This window comes from Microtus ochrogaster, unplaced genomic scaffold (genome assembly GCF_000317375.1).
Source record: "Microtus ochrogaster isolate Prairie Vole_2 unplaced genomic scaffold, MicOch1.0 UNK5, whole genome shotgun sequence".
NCBI lineage: Eukaryota > Metazoa > Chordata > Mammalia > Rodentia > Cricetidae > Microtus > Microtus ochrogaster.
In genome coordinates this window covers 17291673-17314038 of record NW_004949103.1, presented here as the reverse complement: position 1 = coordinate 17314038, position 22366 = coordinate 17291673, and the positions used below count along the sequence as shown (strand labels likewise).

General features: G+C 46.7%; 1 protein-coding gene across 1 annotated transcript in view; it reads left to right on the top strand.

The window, feature by feature from the left end:
• The first annotated feature begins 6 nt into the window (after positions 1-6).
• The window catches only part of Lgi2 (leucine rich repeat LGI family member 2), a 30226-nt gene continuing 7866 nt past the window's right edge, over positions 7-22366 (top strand). Inside the window, exons 1-7 of the mRNA XM_005366023.2 lie at positions 7-255; positions 2078-2149; positions 3947-4018; positions 5849-5920; positions 10474-10545; positions 11218-11387; positions 16343-16507. Coding sequence (XP_005366080.1) covers positions 68-255; positions 2078-2149; positions 3947-4018; positions 5849-5920; positions 10474-10545; positions 11218-11387; positions 16343-16507 — 811 coding nt within the window. The 5' untranslated portion in view covers positions 7-67. The remainder of the gene's footprint in view (positions 256-2077; positions 2150-3946; positions 4019-5848; positions 5921-10473; positions 10546-11217; positions 11388-16342; positions 16508-22366) is intronic.

The window sequence follows — 22366 nt, the reverse complement described above, 5'->3', positions numbered from 1 at the left end:
GAGCGCGCGGAGCGGGGCGGTGGCGGCAGCAGGGGTCCGGGCCCGGGCGGGTACCGGGGGTCCTGGCATGGCGCTGCGGAGAGGCGGCGGGGCGCTGGGGCTGCTGCTGCTGAGCGCCGCGTGCCTCATCCCGCCGAGCGCGCAGGTGAGGCGGTTGGCGCGCTGCCCCGCCACTTGCAGCTGTACCAAGGAGTCCATCATCTGCGTGGGTTCCTCCTGGGTGCCCAGGATCGTGCCTGGCGACATCAGCTCCCTGTGAGTGGGACCCCTCCATCCCCTCCCCGCCCTGCCCTGTGCCGGCCGCCACCACGGAGTTGCGGCTGGTGCTGGGGCAGCGCCACCTGACCCTGCTCCCTAATTTCTTTCTTTGCTTTTGGGTTGGGGGCGCACTACGGGACGTGGGTGGAGTCTGTGCCGCGGGGAGGCTAGGGGACTCAGAACCACAGAGTGCGGGAATCCAGATAGGTCCGCGTGACAGTTTCTCATTGTGGCCCGTGGCCACCTGCATTAGATCTACCTGGGGGAACTGATGTTACTGCAGACTCAGGGCCCACAGTGGGGTAGGGTCTTTGCACCAGAGTTCACAGCCTGTAATTCGCGCCCCGGGATGATCGTTGGGGGTGCCTTAAAGTTTTGAGTGGTTCTGTTGTGCTGCTGGGTGGGTGTGTGCGTGACTGGAGGGTAGCTGAATGTGCCCGGATTGAGTGGACTAACTAGGAATGGGTGAGGCCTCATGGCAGCCACCCTCCGGACCTCTCCACACTGCAGATTGGGAAGAGGCTGGCGTGGGCAAAGGAGGGGTGTTCCACGTGGCTTCAAAGAGGGGAAACCAGAGGGCTTCCAAGTACCGTGGGATAATGAGGCGTCCAGCTGAACCTCTACGGTAGGAAGCCACCCGACTTCTTGCCTTGAGTTCAAGAGGGCCTCTTTTTTCCACCTTTCTCCACAGAAGATTATATTACCAGCACGGACAGAACTAATCAGAAGGGGTCCTCTGTCCACTTGCTAAGTGCCTTCAACTGGTCTCACACAATCACACTGACAAAATGTTACTATGGAAGGGACCTTAGGGGGTTATCTTATTCCTGGGACATGTCCTGCTAGGACAGCCCATTGTTCCAGGTTAAGGTGCTGGGGGCACCCTCCCCCCCCCCCACGGTTGTAGAGGAGGGAATCCTGAGGGTGAGGGAGTCCTGGGGATAACATTGCTTGTGCTTTTTCCTGCTTGTCATCATTCCCGTGCCTTGTCTCCAAAGCAAAACATCATCATGGGCCAGGGATGGATAGGTCCTGGGTCCTGTTTACATTTGTAAAAAGTTGGGAGAGTAAGCTGTGGGGAACAGCAGGCCTGTTTGACTCATACTATTGATAAATTAGATCACATGGGGGATTCTAGCATTTCTCTCATTAAGCTTTTGGGATATGATCAAAGCCGAAGAGTTCTGCATGTTAACTCCAATAGCGTATGGAAGCCCTGCTGTGGCCAGAAAGGGCAGGAGACCCTGAGGCCGAAGCAACCAGGCTTCTTCCTGGAGTTGACTATTTATCTGGCAGATGGTGTTGCCTCTTCCTTCTTGGGCAAGTTCAGGTGTCTCTGAGTTTTCCCCGAGGCTTTCACAGTGCATTTAATCAGAAGTGCTCTGAGTGTCTTCCTGAGACGCATGCTTCTGAGGGGGGGGATACTTAATCCTACCCCGGAGTTCCTTGGGCCAACATTAACTTTGTGTCTGCACAAACAGAACCTTGGGCAAAGGTGAAGTAATTACCCACCTTCAGCAAGGGCCTCCTGGGGTGAAATGAAGGAAGCTACAGGATTATTTTGAGCTGACAGTGTCTGTGCAAGGAGCCAGACCAAGGATTCTGTTAGCCCGAGGAGTCTCCCTATTGATCGAGTGCACTGGAGGCAGCTTGCCTCTTGTCAGCTTGTTTCCTGGGGAGACGATGGCCAAACACATGTAGCTTCATCCCAGGGAGGAATAGGGTGAAGCTCAGGGGGAGGATGAGGCCAACTGCAAACTTGGGTTGGCATTTCCTGAAAGCAACCTGGGCATCCCTCTGCCCTTCTCTTGCCCTGTAGGAGCCTAGTCAATGGAACCTTTTTGGAAATCAAGGACCGGATGTTTTCCCATCTGCCTTCCCTGCAGCTGCTGTGAGTATGGAATATTCTCTGCAAAATAGGGTCCCCATAGTGTGGTTCTTGAAGGGTGGTCTCGTCTTCCTGTAATACAACAGCTAGAGTCTCCCCTGCTGACTCCACATTGAACCACCGTCCTGCTCCACTTTCTCACCTGACTTTCCACCAACTTCTCCGGGCTTTGTGGTACATCCCACTCAGAGATCAGGCAATTGAGGGAGGCTGCATTGGCCATAACCAGAGTTTCACCTCAATGAATAGTTTCCCCAAACATCTCACCTCTAAAGAAATTTATCTTTGAAAATCTCGATATAACTCTTCGAAGAGCACTTCCAGTTTGTCTCGCATACATGCAGGCAGGCAGCATACTGGGCATTGTAGGTGTGCATGCTTCTACCTCACTGGCATGGCATCTCTTCGGGAAAGGTACTTTGGTTTTCCAATCTGAGAGATGAAGAAATGGATGCTCAGAACATGGAAATACCTTGCCTTGATCCATGGAGTGAGGGTCCAAGCGTGAAGCCCAAAGCTACATTTGCCCCGGCTCCTCTTAGTGAACCATGCCCAAGTCACTGTGATGAGTGCTCGAACATGAGGACCCTGTAACCCAAGTCAGTTGATGTTTGATAATGACAATAAATGTCCCCAAGTCACTTTTGAATGTTAATTCTCTAGGCTGGGGTGTGTGTATGGAGGGTATGTAGCTCAGTGGTAGAGCATTTGTCTACCATACAAAGTTCCATCCTTAGCATCACATAAACAAGACAGGAAATCAGCAGGCAGTTGTGAGTACATGACACAGATGCTCGCCTATTTCTTGGACTCAATGAGCCTGTAACTACAGCAGGCAATGCACTATAGAAAAAGACAGAGGCGCAAATCACTACCCATCCTCAGTAAATTGCCATTGATAGTTCTCTTCTTGGTGTGTTTTACACCTACTATTACATTAAACTCACCAATTAAAATCTCAGTTCATATGCCAACAAGGTGACTCCGTAGGCAAAGGTGTCTGCCGCCAAGCCTAATGACCTGAGTTTGATCCCTGGGTCCTGTATGGTGGAGGGAAAGAAGTGACTCCTCAGGTTATCCTCTGACCTTACATATGTGTTGTGGCACATGTGTGCCCACAAACATGCCATACACCTATATAATAAATAAATACATAAACAAATCACAACTTTAACTCTCAACTCTTTTGGAATAGTATAGCCTACCTATTATTTGGCTAAATAAACTTAGGTGGTCTCTATAATATTTATAAAAAGTATTTACCTGGCTACTCAAATAGAAAACTACATAGTGATAATCTTCTAGAGATTTCTTAACCTTTTAAGAATGATTATTTCCGTTGAGAATGTCTAGCATGGTAGAATGGGTTTTTGCTTTTTTTGTCCCCACTGTGTGACTTTGGTCAACCCTCTTGTCTTCTTTGGGCTCAAATATCTCTAGAATACAATTGGATTAGATCCTCATACGTCTGTGATTCCATGATTTCTTGTGCGTCATGAAGAATTCAGTTGTGCCTAGCAGAAAACTGTTTTTGAATAATGCCCACCAGTTCATATTTCCCGGGATTCATAGTTTCTAAGATGGGGGCAGAAAGGTTGTACTGGAGATAGAAGAAAATTCAGAGAGCAAGGGATCCCTTCCTCACTGTCCCCGTCACAATGGTGAGGACAGCTGGGAACCTAACGGGTTGTCCTTAGGCAGAGAAGAGCCTTCATTTGCCCACGGATCAGCACCTAAGAAAAATGGCTTTGCCACACGACTTGCCCTTTTTGCCTCTACTAAAGCCTGCCTTGTTTTTAGACTGCTGAATTCTAACTCATTCACGGTGATCCGCGACGATGCCTTTGCCGGCCTCTTTCATCTTGAATACCTGTAAGTGTTGCTGAGAGTTTGGTACCTCCAAGGGCTTTCTTTGTTGTGTCCTGTGGAGGGGATGGGGTGCAGAAAGCACCATTCTCTTGCCAGCACTGGCCTGTGAGTTGATTTTCTTCCCAGCGTGGGGGCAGGAGGAGGCTGGGGACAAAGCTCAGGAGGGAGGCGCTGGCTCATTCATTCTCAGCTGACATTTAATTTGTCATGTAGTAAGTACGGCTGGAAATTGTGTTGGGTATTTTTACCTCCATAACTAGGCATGGATTTGCTGATGGGCCAGAAATAGAGCTGGATGGTTCTCAGGGCTACTTATTTTTAAACAGAGTTTCCCTATTTGGGGGTAAACTGCCTGGTTTGTATCCAGCTGTCCCATATCCCATTCGTTCTATCTCCTGTGAGTTCTGCTGAGGGTCTGATTAGATTTCCTTTTCCTTTACCTAAAAATGAAAACCCAAACCAAAGCATAAACAACAGAAAAACAGGAGAGGGGGTTATTGCCCCCTTCAGACACACCGCTTCCCCTTCTAGCAGCGAACTTAGCCGTGGTTCTTATTTCAGTCTTTCCCGCCCCCCTTAAGTTGCCCCAGCCTGTGTTGGGCGAGTCTGTAATAATGCTAATCCTGCTATCAGTTGGGATTCCCTTGTTTAGCATTCAAAGGATTTGCAAAGCCTGCTGTCTTATCTGAGGTGAACAGGTAGGCGTTGGTATTCTAGACACAACCCAGGTAGGAAGAGCTCTCTGCTGTTGTGAAGTCTCCCGGAACAAGGTCTCCCCAGGAATTCTTTCTCCAGAGAACCTGCTCATAATCCAGTATTTTGGCATGTATTTGATGTGGAAAGAGTGTCGCAGCTGAAGGGGTGAAGCTACAGGGGTCTGCCAAAAATCCATGGATAGCTGTGGGGTACCTGGGAATTTCTGTGGTGGGGGGGTTCATGTGCCACCCAGGGCTTCAGGGAGAAAGTTAGCTTCTCGGGAATGCTCAAGTCTAGTGCTGAACAGACATCAGAGTTTTTAAAAACAGGCATCGGAGAGTTCTCTCTGGGAGAACTAACTTGTCAGTTGTGTCGCAGACGCGGCAAAGCCTTCCCCTTGGACCATCTCGTCAAAGACCTGCTAGCATTTGACTTAGCCCTTTGGCCCCCGGCGAACAGTCGCAGTGTATCCCTGTCATATCCTGAGTGTCACTGTCCCCACGCGAGCCCTGTACCATCTCAGCTCAAAGAAAGTCAGCGCAGCTCCCTGTACTGTCCTTTCTGCTCTCTAGCATCGGTCAGAGCTCGGGAACATCCCTGCCTTGTCACCGTTTGCCTAGGGATGAGGCTGTGTAGGACAGGGTGAGCTCAAGCTCGCTGGAAACCATGTGTAATGGAACTCTTCCTAGTGGAAACTAAAATGCAGAGATGTGAAACAATGGGGCTCCTTCTAGGGGCTATGGTATTAGCAAAAGTATATGGTTAGCCGGGCACAGGGCAATGTAAGAGGAGTGGGGAAAGTGCCTGGAAGCTTTCCAGTGTCGCAGAGATGGGAGACTTTCTGGCCTCCGTGCAGGTACGTTCTTCCTTCCTCACACCCAAGATGCTATCAGCTATATTGCCAGCTCTGAATTTGGAGACATCTATGCTGATCTGGAGGGAGCGGAGAAGCTGGCGTGCATGTGTTCTTGTTCACACGCCCGGCTCCCTCATGGAGTTTAGCGCAGCTTGCTACTAACTTGGGAGTCTCGATACTTCTTGAGTGCTTTCCGATGTCACTGCCAAAGCACAGTAGATCATCTGTTGGGGTTATTAAGGAGAGGGAATTTGGTTATATTATGTTGTTTCTCTCCTTAGGTTCATTGAAGGGAACAAAATAGAAACCATTTCGAGAAATGCCTTTCGGGGCCTCCGTGATCTGACTCACCTGTAAGTTCTCTGAGCTCTGTTCTGGGGACATGACTCAGTCTGTAAAACGCTGGCTGTGCAAACGTGAGGCCCATGGTTGGGTCCCCCTAGCCCATGTAAAAAGGCGGACATTATGGTGCATACTTGTTACCTCAGTGCTGGAGAAACAGAGGCAGGAGGATCCCTGGAGCTTGCTGACCAGCCAACCTCTCCTAAGCAGTGAACCCCAGGTCCCAGGGAGAAACTCTGTCTCAAAAAATAGGGTGGACGGCTCCTGTGGTCACATGTGCACACGTGCATGTGCAAACACACACACACACATGCACACACGCAGTATTAGTTTCCCTTGACGTTTCCATATTTACAATATCTCTCAAAGGAAACTCATTTCCGGATCACCCAAGAGGTTCCTATGCTGTCAGACAACACTTACTGTGATGACCAACTGCACATTGGTCTCCGCCATCCTGTGTCACCATGGGAACCCATGTGACTCCATGTGAAGTGAGAGCCCCTCAGTGCTGTGAGGGTCTTGTGATCATGGAGGAAGGGGGATGGAGGCATGGTTCTTATACTCACTTGGTGCCAGGTGCCAGGTGCCCAAAGATCTTCTCTGTGTTTTATGATCATCTGTGAGTTCCTATTCTGCAGAATTGGGAGCTGAGACTTACGTTACTCAGCGAAGGACTACTCAGCGAAGGACATCAGCTAGAGGGTAAATTGGCACAGAGACATCAAGTGTCCTCCCGTGAGATGAAAGTCGCTTTTTCTGTTACATTAGGTTAATCTGTAGTTTCAGCTAAGATCTCTGATTCCTTACTGGCTTGCCAAGAGACCAAAGCGGGAAAAAGAATTGATCTGAATTGATCCGCATATCGGAATGAAACAAGGGCACACACTTAGAAAAATGAATAAGATTGGACAAAAAGAATGGCTATGTTTGTGAAAATGTAAAACCGGACATTGTCATGTAGGAGTCATTTAGTAGCCGAGACTTGGGCTCCATATGCATCTTGGAGGATTTTTCTGAGGAAGATGACGGGTCCTATGTCCATAGTCATCCGCCTGTGATTAAAAAGACAGCTGAGGAAACTGGAGGGCGCTGCCTCTGGCTGCCGGGCAGGGATGGTGGCGCCTTTGAGTGTCACCCCGACCATACTGTAGGGACGTAGGAGTCTTCCCATTCAGCCACAATGATCCTGGTGAAGGCATCTGCCAGTGGGCACAGTGAACCTGGGTTCTGGGGCCACCAAGCAGAAGCCCTACCTGAGCTGAGGGCTGGAGAGGTAGGGGAGAGGGAGCAGCCAGGAGAAAGTGAAGCTTTCTTGACAACACAGTGCATGGAGGAGGATTGTGTCCTGCTGTGTTCTAGGGTTTCTGTCTTTCTTTGGAAGTGCAGGCGTCTCTCAGAGTCAAGCTGTAGGCCAGAGCCCTTACTGCTCATGGACTGAGGTTTCAGGCTTGGGTTCAAAACTCCAGGTCATCACTTACTGATATTACCTGGCTTTTCTGACCCTTAGTTTCCTCATTCTTGAGATAATGATGATTATACTGACTGTAGATGGCTGATATACATAATAGGTTTATGATGTTTGGCTGTAAAAACAGAAGCCCCATTCCCCCCAGTAAATGCCAAGGATATGACTGGCATCATCATCACCACCATCATTGTCATCCTCACCATCCTCACCATAACCATCACCACCATCATCATCATCCTCTTCTCCATCCTCACCATCATCATCATCATCCTTACCATCCTCATCATCCTCATCATTCTCACCATCATCATCATCCTCACCATAACCATCACCACCATCACCACCATCATCATCATCCTCCTCGCCATCCTCACCATCATCATCATCACCATCATCATCCTCGCCATCCTCACCATCATCATCATCATCCTTACCATCCTCATCGTCATCATCATTCTCACCATCATCATCATCCTCACCATAACCATCACCACCATCACCACCATCATCACCACCACCACTATCATCATCATCATCATCATTTTCCTCTTCCTCCTCAATGACAATACCAATTCCATCCTTCCAGTCCAAAAAAATCTTGGCTTTCTCTCTGGATTGATAAATTTTCTTGGCCAGTTGAGTATCCAGACAGACTGCCGAAAGGATAGATATGGCTGTCTGGCAAGGAACAGCTGGAGCAGATAAATGTGGATCCCAAAAGTTGGGAAGGACGGCCATTGATGTTAGGCACAGGCTACAGGCAGAGCTCACACATTGCTTTATAGAGGGAACTTCCCTTATCTTGTCTTTAAACCTCACACACAGAGAAAGCTTCAGCTCCAAACTTCACTCACTTCCTTAGGGAAGTCACTACCCCAAGTCTTCTCATTTAAACGAGATGTTTGGTGTTGGCCTTTTGTGAACTTTCCAGACATTTGAATACTCGCGTTCATATTAAAACACGAGCCGGGTTCCAAAGCATAGAGGGAGCAGTGCCAATCTGTAACTAAAATCTAGGACATTTGTTTTCCAGCGGTCTTATAGAACCCAGGGGACGGGAAGCTATTAAATAGTTTGAGAAATGAAGTAAGTGCTATGTGTTTGTAGACTAAATGAAACTGAACGGAGGATGTTAATGTTAACCTCTCAGCATGGGCAGGGTAGAATATAGGGCTGACTTCTGAAACCTAAATTGCAACCTTGGAACAGTTGCTAAATATTCTTGTTTTGCTTTGGTCATGCCGTTTCTAATTATATTATTACCATTTCAGTGTGATAGCTTCCAGGTAACCACAGTTTTAGCTGAATCATTAACTGATATTTAGATAAAGGGTTTTTTTTTTGTTTGTTTTTGCTTTGCTTTCCATATCAAAACAAACACCCCACCCTTTCTAAAGTTTCCAAAAGTTACCCCAGTGTATGGTCAGTGTGATTACATAATCAGCTTATTTCCCAACACATCAAAAACTGTGCAAGTACCTCATCAAGAAAAGCAAGGTAAAACAGCACATGAAACGGTATTCTGATCCATTTATGGCTGCCTGAGTGGGAAGAGGAATAATTAGGAACCGTTGGCCTCCCATTCTCAGTCGGTATTTGAAGGAAGAATATTCGGAGTAAAAAGGAGCTTAAACTTTCTACTACACCCCGCTGACTGGTAGGAGTGCTCGTTTATTTACCAATCATTCCGGGATGGGCCATGACCGTGCTATGACCAGGAATGACTCACTGTTTTATAAACTACCTGCACGTTTATTGTTTAAACATGTTGCCGTTTATACTCACGAGTAGAAGAAAACTTTAGAAGAAAGTATCCATTTCTCTACCAATTTGCATTCCTTTGTGGTGTCTGAGGAAAGCATAGACTTGATGTACATTGTTTCCACACTCAACATCTTCCCGCAAGAACACTGCACTGTGGGCATCCATCCTCGGCTGACTGGCGGCAGGGCACTACAGAATCCTGAATCAACAGGAGCTGGTTCTCTTCCTAATAGTTGCTGTAGCTGGGGGTGGGGGTGGGCTGGGGGCTCAGTAACCTCTTCAACACTAAGGGAATTGATTTCTCATCAGCCTTGGTTGATGAGAAGATGAAGCTGCTCACAGCCAGTTATTCACGAAACATGCCGCTTCCCCGAGATCTTACGGTATTCTAGCGTGTTAGTGTGGAGTGTCTTCATGGGAAAGAGTGTTCGCTGCGTCCATTTGAGAAACACAGATGACCAAGTATGCTTTGATGACCATAAGAGAACTTCTTAGGTAAAGCTCGTACATCTTCCATTGTTAGTCTCCTACTGATGCTTCATTCATTCCCACAGTAGCATATCCATCCTTACCAGCCAAGTTTCCCAGCTTGCTGAGTTCAAGGCACTGTTCAGGGGGTGAGGGAAAACCATGGACAGACAGCAGTCTCTGTTGCTTTTGTGTCAGGAAGGTACCCAGTCAAGAAGCAAACAAATAATTAAAACCTAGTTTGCAAATGACCGTCTTCCAATGGAGTCCAAGGAACCATGACAGAGTTATGGCTGGGTTGGAGTAGTGGGTGGTGGAGTCTCACCTAATGGGGGAGGTTCCTAGACTATAGAGAGGTCTACATACCTTGAAATGAAACCTTGGCATTTCTCCCCTCCCCCCTCCCTTTTTTCAAGACAGGATCTCACTGTCTAGGACTGGCTGGCCTGAAACTCACTACAGACACTAGGCTGGCCTCAAGCTCACAGAGATCCACCTGCCTCTGCCTCCCAAGGGTTGGAATTAAAGGTGTTTTGTTGCTCCGCAAGGCCTAGGACTTTGGCTTTTATTCCAAGAACCAGAGAAGCCTTCTGTAGTTTAATAGCTTTGCATAGAGCTTAATAAAGTGCTCATAAATAAATAAATAAATCTCAAAATAAAAAAAAAAGGTTACATTAGAATCCAGTTGTCTGGTGTAATGGAACTTGTATCTTTCTCTGGGTGTTGATCAAAGCCATGAATTGCACCATGTTTTGATGCAGAGCCTCAGAGTCTCCATAAATCATTAGATGTTCTTAAAGGACTTCAGAATGACTGGCAGGAAAGTGGTAACCACTTTAAAATGTGCCTTTCTTTTTCTAGTTCTTTGGCCAACAACCACATCAAAGCACTTCCAAGGGACGTCTTTAGTGATCTCGATTCTCTGATTGAACTGTAAGTCATGCAGATTAGGTTTGTGTATGCTGGTTACAGGCCCTAGTCAATTGTCTTTCTGATCCCTTTGCTCTTGACTAAGTACTCTCACAGAGTAGCGCACACGGAGGAACAGCATATGTATTGCCTTGTGTTGAATCCATCCATTAGATACCATGCCCTGTGTCCGATGGTAAATTAGGTTTGCTGGATAGGTGGTCCCCGAGCAGTCTTTCCATCTGCTTTGCCTTCTCAAGTTTCATGAGAAGCCTTGTGACTGTAAGCACTTTGTACCGGATTCTGTTTAATAAGACCTGGAATGATCCAGTTTTGTTTATGAACACTGTCTTCCTATTACCTCCTGTTTTTGTCTCTGGGAACCTATATTGGGACGTTCTCCCATCCCTTCCAACCTCCACCATTGCACTGAGATAATTCTAAGAGGGATGCTGTCTCATCTTTGAGAACTGTCTGTATGCCGTTCCATTCAAATCGTGCATCAAGGAATACTCAATAAAGATAACAATAAGTACAAGAAATAAGATGCATGAAACACAGTAATTTTCAAGAAATTCCTTAATTGGATTGTTTTAAATGTATCAGGCTTTGAAAACCCCCACCGTTTCATGTTACTACCAAAACACATCAAACGCGTCTGCTTCCTTGTGTGTGTATTTGTGCTTTGTATTCCAGAGATTTAAGGGGTAATAAGTTTGAATGTGACTGCAAAGCCAAATGGTTGTATCTATGGCTGAAGATGACGAATTCCACTGTGTCTGATGTGCTGTGCATCGGGCCACCAGAGTACCAGGAGAAGAAGCTCAACGATGTGACCAGCTTCAACTATGAGTGCACCACCACAGGTAGGCAGAGCCTGTCTCCTCAGAGATGCCTGTCTCCTCAGAGATGGACACGCAGAATAATTCTTTCTTTTCCTTCTGGACTGCCACCTGCGTATGAGGGAAAGTGAGTGGAGATGTTTCTGGTCGAAGTCATTTTAGAGAAATGAACCAGGGCTGGCAAAGTGGCTTATTGTGTAAACGTGCTTGTGCCAAGTTTGGTGACCTGAGTTCACTGCCTGGGACCTATGTGCTTGAAGGAGAGAACTGAGTGCTACCAACTGTCTTCTGGCCTACACACACACACACACACACACACACACACACACACACACGCAAAATAAATCATCAATTTGGTTGGGAAAATATCTCAACAGATAGGAAGGATTTTGTTAGCCACCCTGGCTCTAATCTTAATTTCCTTTTTTTTCTTCATCCCTCCCCCTTTTGAGATGGGGTGTTGCTATGTAGCTCAGGCTGGCCTAATTCTTGTCACATTGAGCAGGCTGGCCTTGAATTTGAAGCAATTGTTCTGCTTCAACTTCCCAAAGGCTAGGTATTACAGGTAATTTTTTTTTGCTAAGCCTGTTTTAATTTTGATTCATTGCCAAATCCAAATCTTCCAATTGTATTATTGTTTCTTCCCTCTAATTGTGTGTGCAATTCTGAGTGTGTGTGCATGTTCATGTATGTGCATGCGTGGGTGTGTGGATGCCAGAGATGGAATTGGGGTGCCATTCCTCGGGATTGCTTTTTGAGGCAGTATCTCTCATGGTCTGAAACTTGCTGATTCGGCTGGAGTGGATAGCCAGTGAGCCCCACAGTCTAGCTGGCTCTGTCTCTCCAGCACTGAGCTTACAGTGCGCCTCACCATGTCCAGCTTTTTACGTAGGTTCCGGGGAAGAAAACTTAAGGCTTCATATGCAGACACTACTTTTCTGAGTGAGCTAGCTCCCCAGCTTGCCTGTCTGTCTGTCTTTCTTTGAAGATTGAAATACAGACTTAAGAATTTGATTTGCCTTGCATGGAAAGACAGACACACAGAGAAGTCTGGATATTTTTACTGTCACTGGCTTCCCGCCTCCCAGTAAGATAATACTTATTATAAGTTTAATACCAGATTCTTGTATCTCTAAGTTATTTTCCATTTCAAGTAGGCTGAGATAAGTAGGGAAATTATAGCCTGTGACAGAGTAGACCGTGTGAGCCGGCGAGTGCTTGCTAAAGGAAAACATTCACGAGGGGAACTGCAAAGGTAGATTTTGACTTTGTTTTTGTCAGAGCCCACCTCCGGGTTTCCATTTCCACATATTTAGAGGTTACGGAATAAAATTAAAATGCTGACTCCCTCCAGCTCCCCGCAGGTAAAGGGCAGGGGATGCCTCCGTTTGAAAGGTTCAAGCAGGCTTCCGCGGCTTCTGAAGCCGGATTTTCAAGGCGAGAGGATCAACCCACAGTGTGCAGCCTGCTTCCTAGATGTTGGTGGGAATAAACGGCGAAGCTAGGAGTTGCTATCTACAAAGCCTGAAGGCATGTCAAGAGGAACAGTGGGGAGGAGGGCTCAGAGTACAGCTAAGAAACCCTGAAGACGGGCAATATCCCAAGAACAAAGTATCGTATTTAGAAAAATCTACTGCTCCCTTCCAAACAAGCCAAAACCCACCACGTAGAAATGAATTCTAGGTGTTTGTGTACATGTGCACATGTATGTCAGCAACTAGAGGAACTCACAAGTTCTGCTCTTTTATGGGACACTGGAAATTTCAAGCAAGTAAACTTTCCTGCACCACAGAGGTGGGCTGTGTTCAGCTGTGTGATTGGCGGGTATCCGTTATTCAGCCTAGCCACTAAGATGTTATTTATTGTGCTATCTGGGCAGTGCAATAAATCAGAGGTCATGGTCTGTGGCGTTTGTACAAAAAGGTGTCATTTAAGACCTTTTGGCATTAAGTGCTATACTATAGCTTTCTGAGCCTCCTCTTGGCTTTTCCTTCAGTTCTTTTCTGGAGAATTCTCTAAATGATGGCATTTCCCGTCACTCTGTTCACACCTGGTCACAGTGTCCGTATTGGAGAAGATGACACAGGCTTTTGTTGCAGTTCTGGGAACAGAGCATCATTTATATAAGAAAATAGGATTTCTGACCTCAGGGCCTTCTGGGTGGTTCTTACTGTGTTCTGGGACTGAACATTTTCATTGGGAAGGAGACTGTTTAGAACTGGAGCAGCCAGGACCTGAGTCCCAGAATTTCTGGGGACAATGTGCGTCCTCTCAAACATTTGGGCCATCTTTTGGGCTTATTTGTTTTTGCTAACAAGGTTCCCACTCCTTGGCAAAGTCCACATAGAACTTTCAGGTAAGCAGTGACTGACTGTTCTGTTTCTGTTGCCTTGAGGCTCATGGGTATGCTAGCTGCGCTCCAAGATTTTTCTTTTTCAGGGTGATGATACAACAAGGCGTCCTGTCCCCAGACGCTGCCCTTGCCACATAAGTGTGTGGTCAATAAATTGTGAGGGTATTGACATTCCTGTCTTCTGTTCATCTCAAGTCCTGGCTTCTGAAAGTGTGTGTGAGAGTGTGCCCGGAGGGTGGAGAGCCAGACTCACTGAGGGAGCTCAGGGTCACTTTATGGCTTCCTTCCATCTGATCGCTCCTGATTTGGCCCCAGAGAGGAAGGCCATTGCTACCACTCTGTTCCTCCACAGAGGGGAGTAATAAGCGTGTAGCCACCACCAAGCTGTCTCAGCTCTTCAGATTAATCACAATCCTTCCACACCCTCCCCTTCAAGGCTATTTTTAACCAGGCAGAGATTCCTGTTACCCACCGATGATCCCATGTTAGGGGGATAATTCACTAAATTCCTTAGAGGGAGTGAGTTTTGCATCCTAATTGTCCTGTTAGCCTCCCTTGTTCAGGCTGATGAAAATGCAAAGAGAAATAATGCATTAATGCGCACTCTCTCTCCCCATAGGCTCCGCACCATGTATAATTTATTTTCTGCAAGTTCTATAAATAGAACTCTGTAAAAATCTGTGGGCTCCAGTGGGAGAAAGGCCGAAATTGTAAGAGACCCACTGACATCATAAACTTGATCTGATGTGAATGGAAGCTGCGGCTCTCAGGGCGGAACGCACTATTAATCTTTTAACACTAGGAAATTGGTATCCCTTCGATATGTGGGTCCTTTGAGGTCTCTTTACAATGACCGCGCCTTTGGCTTTGTGGAAGTCGGGTTCAGATGTGGGTAGGAAAAGGTATTTAAATTTGTCTAGTGCCTTTCCTCAGAACGTCTAGACACCTGTCTCAATCACTGTCCCTGAGCCTTCCTTCCTTTTCCTCTGATGCTGGCAGTAGAGCTGTCTTCTACGAAGGATTTGTCATTTATGTGATGAACAGTCTGTGCCATGCCAGATAGGAAATATCATGAAACGGTGAATTTAATTTGAAAAAAAAAATGTAATAGGGTCATGGAAGCTTGATTTGTGTAAGTTCTGAATCCAGGTAGAACTATTTCAGACAAAACTGTCTTTTGATTTTGAATTGTGTGTATGCCTATGGGTTTGTGCATGCTCGGTGCCCGTGGAGGCCCGAAGAGGGTGTGCTAGCTCTTGGAGCTGGAGTTACTGACAGTTGTGAGCCATCGGACATGGCTGCTGGGAATTGAACTTGGGTTCTCTGCAAGAGCTGCAAGTCCTCTTAAGCACTGGACCATCTCTCCAGCCCCCAGTGTGGTAGATCTTTTCTGTTGCAGGATTCCTCAGTAAAGGGGGAAAGGGAAACCTTTTATTCTTCTGTAAAACACACACATTCTGACTCAGAGGCTTGCGAGCACAGGTGGGAGAGAAATGGGAGCTAGCCTCTACCTCCTGAGGACTAGGATTAAGCATATGTGCCACATGCCCCCCCCCGTGCGTGTGTGTGTGTGTGTGTGTGTGTGTGTGTGTGTGTGTATGCTATGCTCACTCCGTGGGCAACCCCCCTCTGCCCCTTGGCAATTCTGTGCCATACCCAAAGTTCCACAGAGAGTTAGTGGTCATTTATGGACTCAGCGTGGATGAAGACCACTCAATCCTCAGGAGACAGAAGAGGACCCATGCCACTGTGCTGCACGCGTTCCTGCAGAATTCTTTGCCTGCTTGTTGCTCTGTCCTGATGCCTAGACCCTAGGCACAGCACACCAAGTCCAACGTCCAGGCAGCTCGTTTCCTCAGGGGTCATCCCTGCAGAAGATTCCCAGACTTAATGCATGCCCTGTTTGGAAGTGTAGTACTCACTATGGCCTGCAGAGGCGCTGTTTCCCCATAGGGGTGTGTATCATTGAATGTAAATGACAAGTGACCACAGGATCCCTATTTCTTGTGAGTTTGAGAAGTGTAGCCATATTAAGCCAACTTCTTTCCCGGAGGGGTTGCTCTGAGAGAGCTAGAAGTGTAGCATTCTCAGAACTTACTAGAACACAGCATGCCACTTCATGAATTTCCTGCAGCCTTCTTCCTGCCCTGGCTTTCTGAAAGTCAGGTCTCCCAGATCCACTTAGACAGTTGAGATCTTGTTAGTAACTTGTGACACTGTCTCCAGGAAGCAGTGTCAAAAATTCCACTGGTGGGACTGGAGAAATAGTTCACAGGTTAAGAGCATTGATTGCTCTTTCAAAGGTCCTGGGTTCATTTCCCAGCAACCATATGGTGGCTCACAACCATCTATGAGATCCGATGGCCTCTTCTAACATATGTGATAAATAAATAAATCTTTTTTTTTAAAAAAGAAAGTATATAAAAAAACTCCACTGGCCTGACAGTCCCATTTTGCAGAATCTCCAGAGCCAAGCATTCCACGGGCCAGTGTGGAGTGGACTGGCCCCACCTTCCCCGCTCCTCCCCAGGTACCTACGCTGATGATGCAAAGCCAGAGAACTGCAGTTGGGATTCTCACAGGGTTTGTATGAACTGATATTTGTTTTTCTACCCCTCCCCCCCAGACTTCGTTGTTCATCAGACTCTGCCCTACCAGTCCGTGTCAGTAGATACGTTCAACTCTAAGAATGATGTGTACGTGGCCATCGCTCAGCCCAGCATGGAGAACTGCATGGTCTTGGAGTGGGACCACATAGAAATGAATTTCCGGAGTTATGACAATATCACAGGTGTGTTGTGGAAAGAGACACCCCCTGTTATAACCACGGGAAGGCGGGGACTGCATTCCAGCCCACACTGATGGTCACTCTGAAGTGTTCTCCATATGGTCAGATATTGGTGATAACAGAACTTCACGTAGTGATTTCACACTGGTGGTGATCCTTTTGGGAAAGAGGAGATGGGTGTGTGTGTGGGAACTCCACGAGAAAGGTGAAAAGCATCTTCCTTCTATGATAAGAAGTCATGTGGGAATCCCATGGTCCTGCATAGCTAAGGCAGCCTGCCTACCAGAACTAAATCATAGTTTTGTTTTTGTTAAGCTGATTACTAACTAATGTACCAACACACACACACATACACACACCCATTGCTTGTTCCGTTGCTGGGTCACACACACACACACACACACACACACACACACTGCTTGCTCCCTTGCTGGGTCTGGATGCTCACTGTTCACACTTACTAAAAGCATAGCAATGAGAATGTACCAATCATAAATTCAGGCCTTTGGCTTCTTTTGGTGCTGCTGCTGTGGGTTCCCAGGGTTTTAGTGATAATAAAAATGAACTATCTGCTTGCTCTTTAAGTAAATGGATAAAATTAAGATCATAACAATTCTTCAATCTTCTCAGCTTTTTGAGTGTAACTGATACTGGCTGTAGAAACAGCCCTCTGGAAGCCTGGTCACTGTCCTCTGGAGATTCCCTTCCCAGGCTCCAGGGGGCATTGAACTGTTTCTCTGGAGTGCACTGTGGTAGAAACTCTGGATCGGGAAGATCCTAGGCGTTTCTCAGGCACACGTGGCTACACAGCAAATGCAGGGACATACGTAGTCAGAAGCAGTGGCATTTCACTCGTGGGGGACCAGCTACTAATGAGTCTAATCATGAGTGCTGATGTCCGGGAGATGCCATCTCAGATGAGCTAGCTGCTGCTGCCACAGCCAGCTGGCCTTCCAATGTGGCGCTTACTGTCTAGGGAGCAGGGCCTGGAAACACAGACTCAGCGCAGATTTGTGTGGAGAGCCTTGGATGTAAGAACCTGATATCCTGGGGAACAGAGTTAGCTGTATGGTTTCGGGCTTGGAGCCTGGTGTGGGCTGGCTTCTCCCTGGGTGTCAGTACAGTTGGCACAGCTTTGCAAGTGACCTACTCTATTCATTTGGGGACAGAACCTATCTCTGTGTCCATGTCCCAGGTTGATGGGGTGGCACCACTGTCTCCCTGTCCTTGCCACTCACTGCAGCTGGCAATAGAGGGCAAACTGGGGTCCTCCTTAGGGTTCTTAGTCTCACCAATACAAGGTTTTAAGAATAAACTCAAATGTAACCACGAAGGCAGTTTTCTTAGTATTAAAAGGAAAAGTGCAAGGCATAGAAACACCAAATCTCAGCAGCTGCCTGGAAAGGGGTGGTGGAGGAGAGAAGGAAAAAGCCATGTGTTGAAGCTGGCACAGTCAGACACAGACGAAGAAGCAGCCCCATGGTGGAGAGGAGATCTTTAGAGAGAGTGAGAAAGCAGGGAGGAGCCTGAAGGGTTAAGGGAAGCAGACTTAGAAAAGAGATTAAAAAGGGAAGTTAGGCATTTATCTGAATAATTCAGAGAATCAGTCAGACTTATGAACCTGCTTGGCTGTGGTCCTGGTCTGTAAGCTTCTGCACTAAAGGTGAGGATTCTGGGAAGGAAAAATCTCATTAAAGGACTAATTACTCCGTCTAACGCTTTAGCATGGCTTAAGCTGAGCCTTCCTCCCTAGAGGTGCTCCCTAGTCAAGGTGACTGATCTAGCTGGAATGGTATCCATCTCGCCCAGAGACTCTTATTTTCTTGGTCAGGAACTCTACCCTTGGTGGCGACATCAAACCCTTCTTCCTTCCTGCATTCACTCATTCACTCATTGATAAAGATTACGTGGGCACTTCCTCTGAGCCAGCTGTGTTCTTGTGGGTGGGCACATAGTATTTGGGCAAGCGCATTAATGTTCATGTGCTTCTGTCATCTGCAATGGGAATTTTGTGGCTTTTTTAAAAAAAATGGATTAGTGTAGTATTGGACTTGGCAATCTAGTGGGGATGTAATGGGTAACCTGTGTAGTGAGCAGAACCTGAGGACAATGGGACCCACTCTATTCCATCGGAGACCCCAACTTTCTGGCTTCAGCTAAGATTTCTAAGACTTGTGTAGGCACAGGGAACCTCAGAACTTGCAGAGACTGCCTGAGAGTTCAGGCAGGGGAGCGTTTGTCTATTTCTTGGTCGCTGAGGTTTGAGTTGGTATGAAAGTCTTCTGGTGTGGTGGAAAAGCAAAGCCACATATGGGGCCATTAGCCACCAACAAGAGTAAGGGAGGGAGTGTGGATAGTTCTCACCTCCTTGGGCTGGGCCTGCCTCATGCAGCATCCTACTTTGTCATGGAGAGACTCTGAAGTCAGCAGAAGTTTCTCAGTGTGTTCTCAGTCTGTGCCTTTTGGATGGCGTCTCTGAGGAATCAGAGAGGCACCCATTTCTCTGCCGCAGCTCTGGTCAGGTGTCTCCAGGTGAGGAACCCAGTGGCCATGTTCACACCAACATCTGTGGCTTCCTCTCTTTCTTCTTCTCTTATTCACTCTTGCTTTTTGTATTTTTCTTTTTTTGGGGGGGGGGATTTCTGCATGTTCCAGCCTGTAATCTTTGCTGACAGACAGGCAAACAGATGAGGCACACACACACAAACAATCTTTCTTGCTGCTGACATACCTACGGGCTCAGTTGGTAGAGCACGAGACTTAATCTTAGGGTTGTGGGTTTGAGTCCCATGTTGTGCATCATTTGTAGACAGAAGTTTCTGTCCTGCCTGGTCCCACAGCAGTTCAGTTCCAAACAAACACACAAAGACATATAAATTATATGTTGTTTGTCCTATTGCTCAGGCTTATTACAACTTAAATTAACCCATAATTCTTATCTACCTTTTCTCAGTAAGGCATTCTTATCTTGCTTTCTCTGCATCTGGCTTGCGACTGTCCTTCCTCTTTCCACAATTCTCCTAGTCTGTTCACTCTGCCTATACTTCCTGCCTGGCTACTGGCCAATCAGCATGTGTTCTTCCTTGACAGTGGGATTGAAGTCGTTCTTTAAAAGAGACAGAATTCTAAGTATACCCCCAGGCATAAGGACCTCTACAGTCTCCCCCTCCTGGCATAGGTACCTCTGTAGTCCCCCCACCCAGAGGGACAAGAAGCTTGAATTAGAAATTGCTGTCTGTAGGGTGAGAGTTCTTGAGTACTTTGGCAGTTTATACCCTAAAGCCTTACAAAAGATACCAAACACTTATTCTAGCAGATTCTTACAGCTGAGAACAGTACCAGATGGTATCAAAGCATGTTTACTTAACAATATGTGAAGGGAAACATGTCATTTATCAATAATGAACAACAAGAAAGAACTGCTATGTCCAACAGCAGACTATTAGTTGAATAGGATGGGGTGCATTCATACCATGTAATATTGTATAGTATTGTGTTTTTTCCTTTTTAGTTTTATTAAACTTTATTTCTACGCATGTTTTGCCTCCTTTTATATATGTGCACCACTTGCATTCCTGGTGATCAAAAATCCCAGAAGTTGGCATGGGATCGCTTGGAACTCAAGTTCCAGATGACTGCCATGCGGGTGCTTGGAACCAAACCTGGGTCCTCTGGAAAAGCATCAAGTGCTCTTAAACTCCAAGCCATCTCTCCAGCCCCATTGTATAGTATTTTTTTTTAAAAAAATTTAGTTGTAGAAGATGACTGATAACATAGGGATTCAGTGAAAAAATAGATTCTAGGGGTGGAGAGACTGCTCCGTTGTGAATGTTTTGATCCTCAAACCAGTGTTTGATCCTCAGAACTCACACTGGAAAAAAAAAAGATGTGTCTCCTGCTTATAGTGTCACACTGAGGAGGCAGACAGGTGGATGCCTGGGACTTACAATGAGAAATGATACCGAGACCAGTATTCTGGTCTCTGGATGTATATGATCATATGTGCACACATGTGCATACATACAAAAGTAGGCTTTAAAAAGCGTATATAGAATACAAGCCCCAATGTTTTAAAGGAAGCATATATAGCTATATATATATGTGTGTGTGATAAAATAAATCAAAGATGAAAGAAGTATGTTAAGTGTTTTTTGATTGCATCATAAGTAGATTTTGTGTGCATGTGTCTTTTGGCACTTTGGTGATGGAGTAAGGTAACCTAGATTAAAACCCAGGTACTACTACATACTGGCTGTGTGACTTTACATGAATCGCTGAACCCTTCTGTGCCTCGCTGTAAAAATGGACGTGCTGGTAAGAGTCGTAGCTGTCTCCAGTGGTGACTGGAAAGAATGAGTAGATGTGCAAAAGTGCCCAGGGTGGTGCCTGGTGACAGGAGTCCACTTTCTAGGTTTTACCTGTCATTATTATCACATTGGGTGAACAAGCACTCAGAAAAACAATTTAGACAAAGGCAAAGGGCCAGGTTCTAGGAAGTCCAATGAAAGAGAAAGTACCTCTCCGAAAGCCACCGATTCCCTTTGCCCCCTAAGCTAATCTGCAGGACAGAAATTGGATTGTTAGCCTTGTAATTTACAGACCAAATTCACTTTGGTCATATTACCGAGCGAGTTAAAAGAAAGACGAAACTTGTAATGATCTCGAGGGAGGGCTGGTGATCTTTGAGATATGAGGGGTCCTCTAGCTAAGATTAAGAGGGTGGCCTTCTTCAGCGGGGGATGGGAGTCGATTGTAGAGAGCATGCCAGTGGTGACCCAGAGCGGAGCGGGAGCAGGGTTCCTTGTGACGCCTGAGCTGGGTCTCAGATCACTATCCCACAGGCATTTTTGAACTGTGGGCGAGCATTAAGGGGGCGGGGGTGGTCTCGTGATTGCCAGGACAGCTGCTTCACTTATCCTGCAGTGACACTCCTGTGTGCCTGCACCATGCATTCAGAGTTCTGCTCTGAACAGTCTTGCACACTCTTTGACTTCTCCAGAGACCCCGGGGACCATGGAGATACCCAGTGCAAAACTCACCATCCTGACTACTTCTTATGTACTGTGCTGTGGGGTTAGGTACACTGGTGTTGTGTGTGACCAATCTCCACGTCTCTTTCATAATTCATCTAGTAAACTGCACCCCTCCCCAGTCCTTCATGTCCAGTCCTTGTCCCTGGGACCCCTCCTGCAGGTAGGCTGACAGCTTTGTCCTTTCAGGGCTGGCTTCATTCATTTAGTGGACCATATTGCAGTACGCAGCAGACTTTCCTTCCTTTTGGAGACTGAAGACTATTCCTGGTGCTCATGGACCACAGCTGGTTTATCTGTCTGTGGGAGCGTGGATTGCATCCATCTTCCGGCTGTTGTCTGTAACAATGCTTTCAATATGACTGTCTTGGTTCGTTTTGGTGCTGCTATTATGTATAGGAAGGCTTATAAACAACAGAAATTTCTTTTTCAAGTTCTGGAGTCTGAGCCATCCAAGTTCAAGATAATGGCAGATTTAATGTCTGGTGCAACATCATCTCATAGGTGTGTGTGTGTGTGTGTGTGTGTGTGGTGTATGCATATGGTGTGTGTGCCGTGTATGTGGGGTGTATGTGTTTGTGATGTGTGTGGTGTATGTCTGTAGTATGTGTGGGTGTGTCTGTGGTATGTGTATGCGTGTCTGTGGTGTGTGTGGTATGTGTATGTGGTGTGTGAATTTGTGTGTGTGGTATGTGTGTGTCATGCGTGTATGTTGTGTGTGTCATGTGTATGTGTTGTGTGTGTGTGGTGTGGTATGTTTGTGTGTGTGTTGTATGTGTGTGTGGTGTGGTATGTTTGTGTGTGTGTTGTATGTGTGTGTGGTGTGGTATGT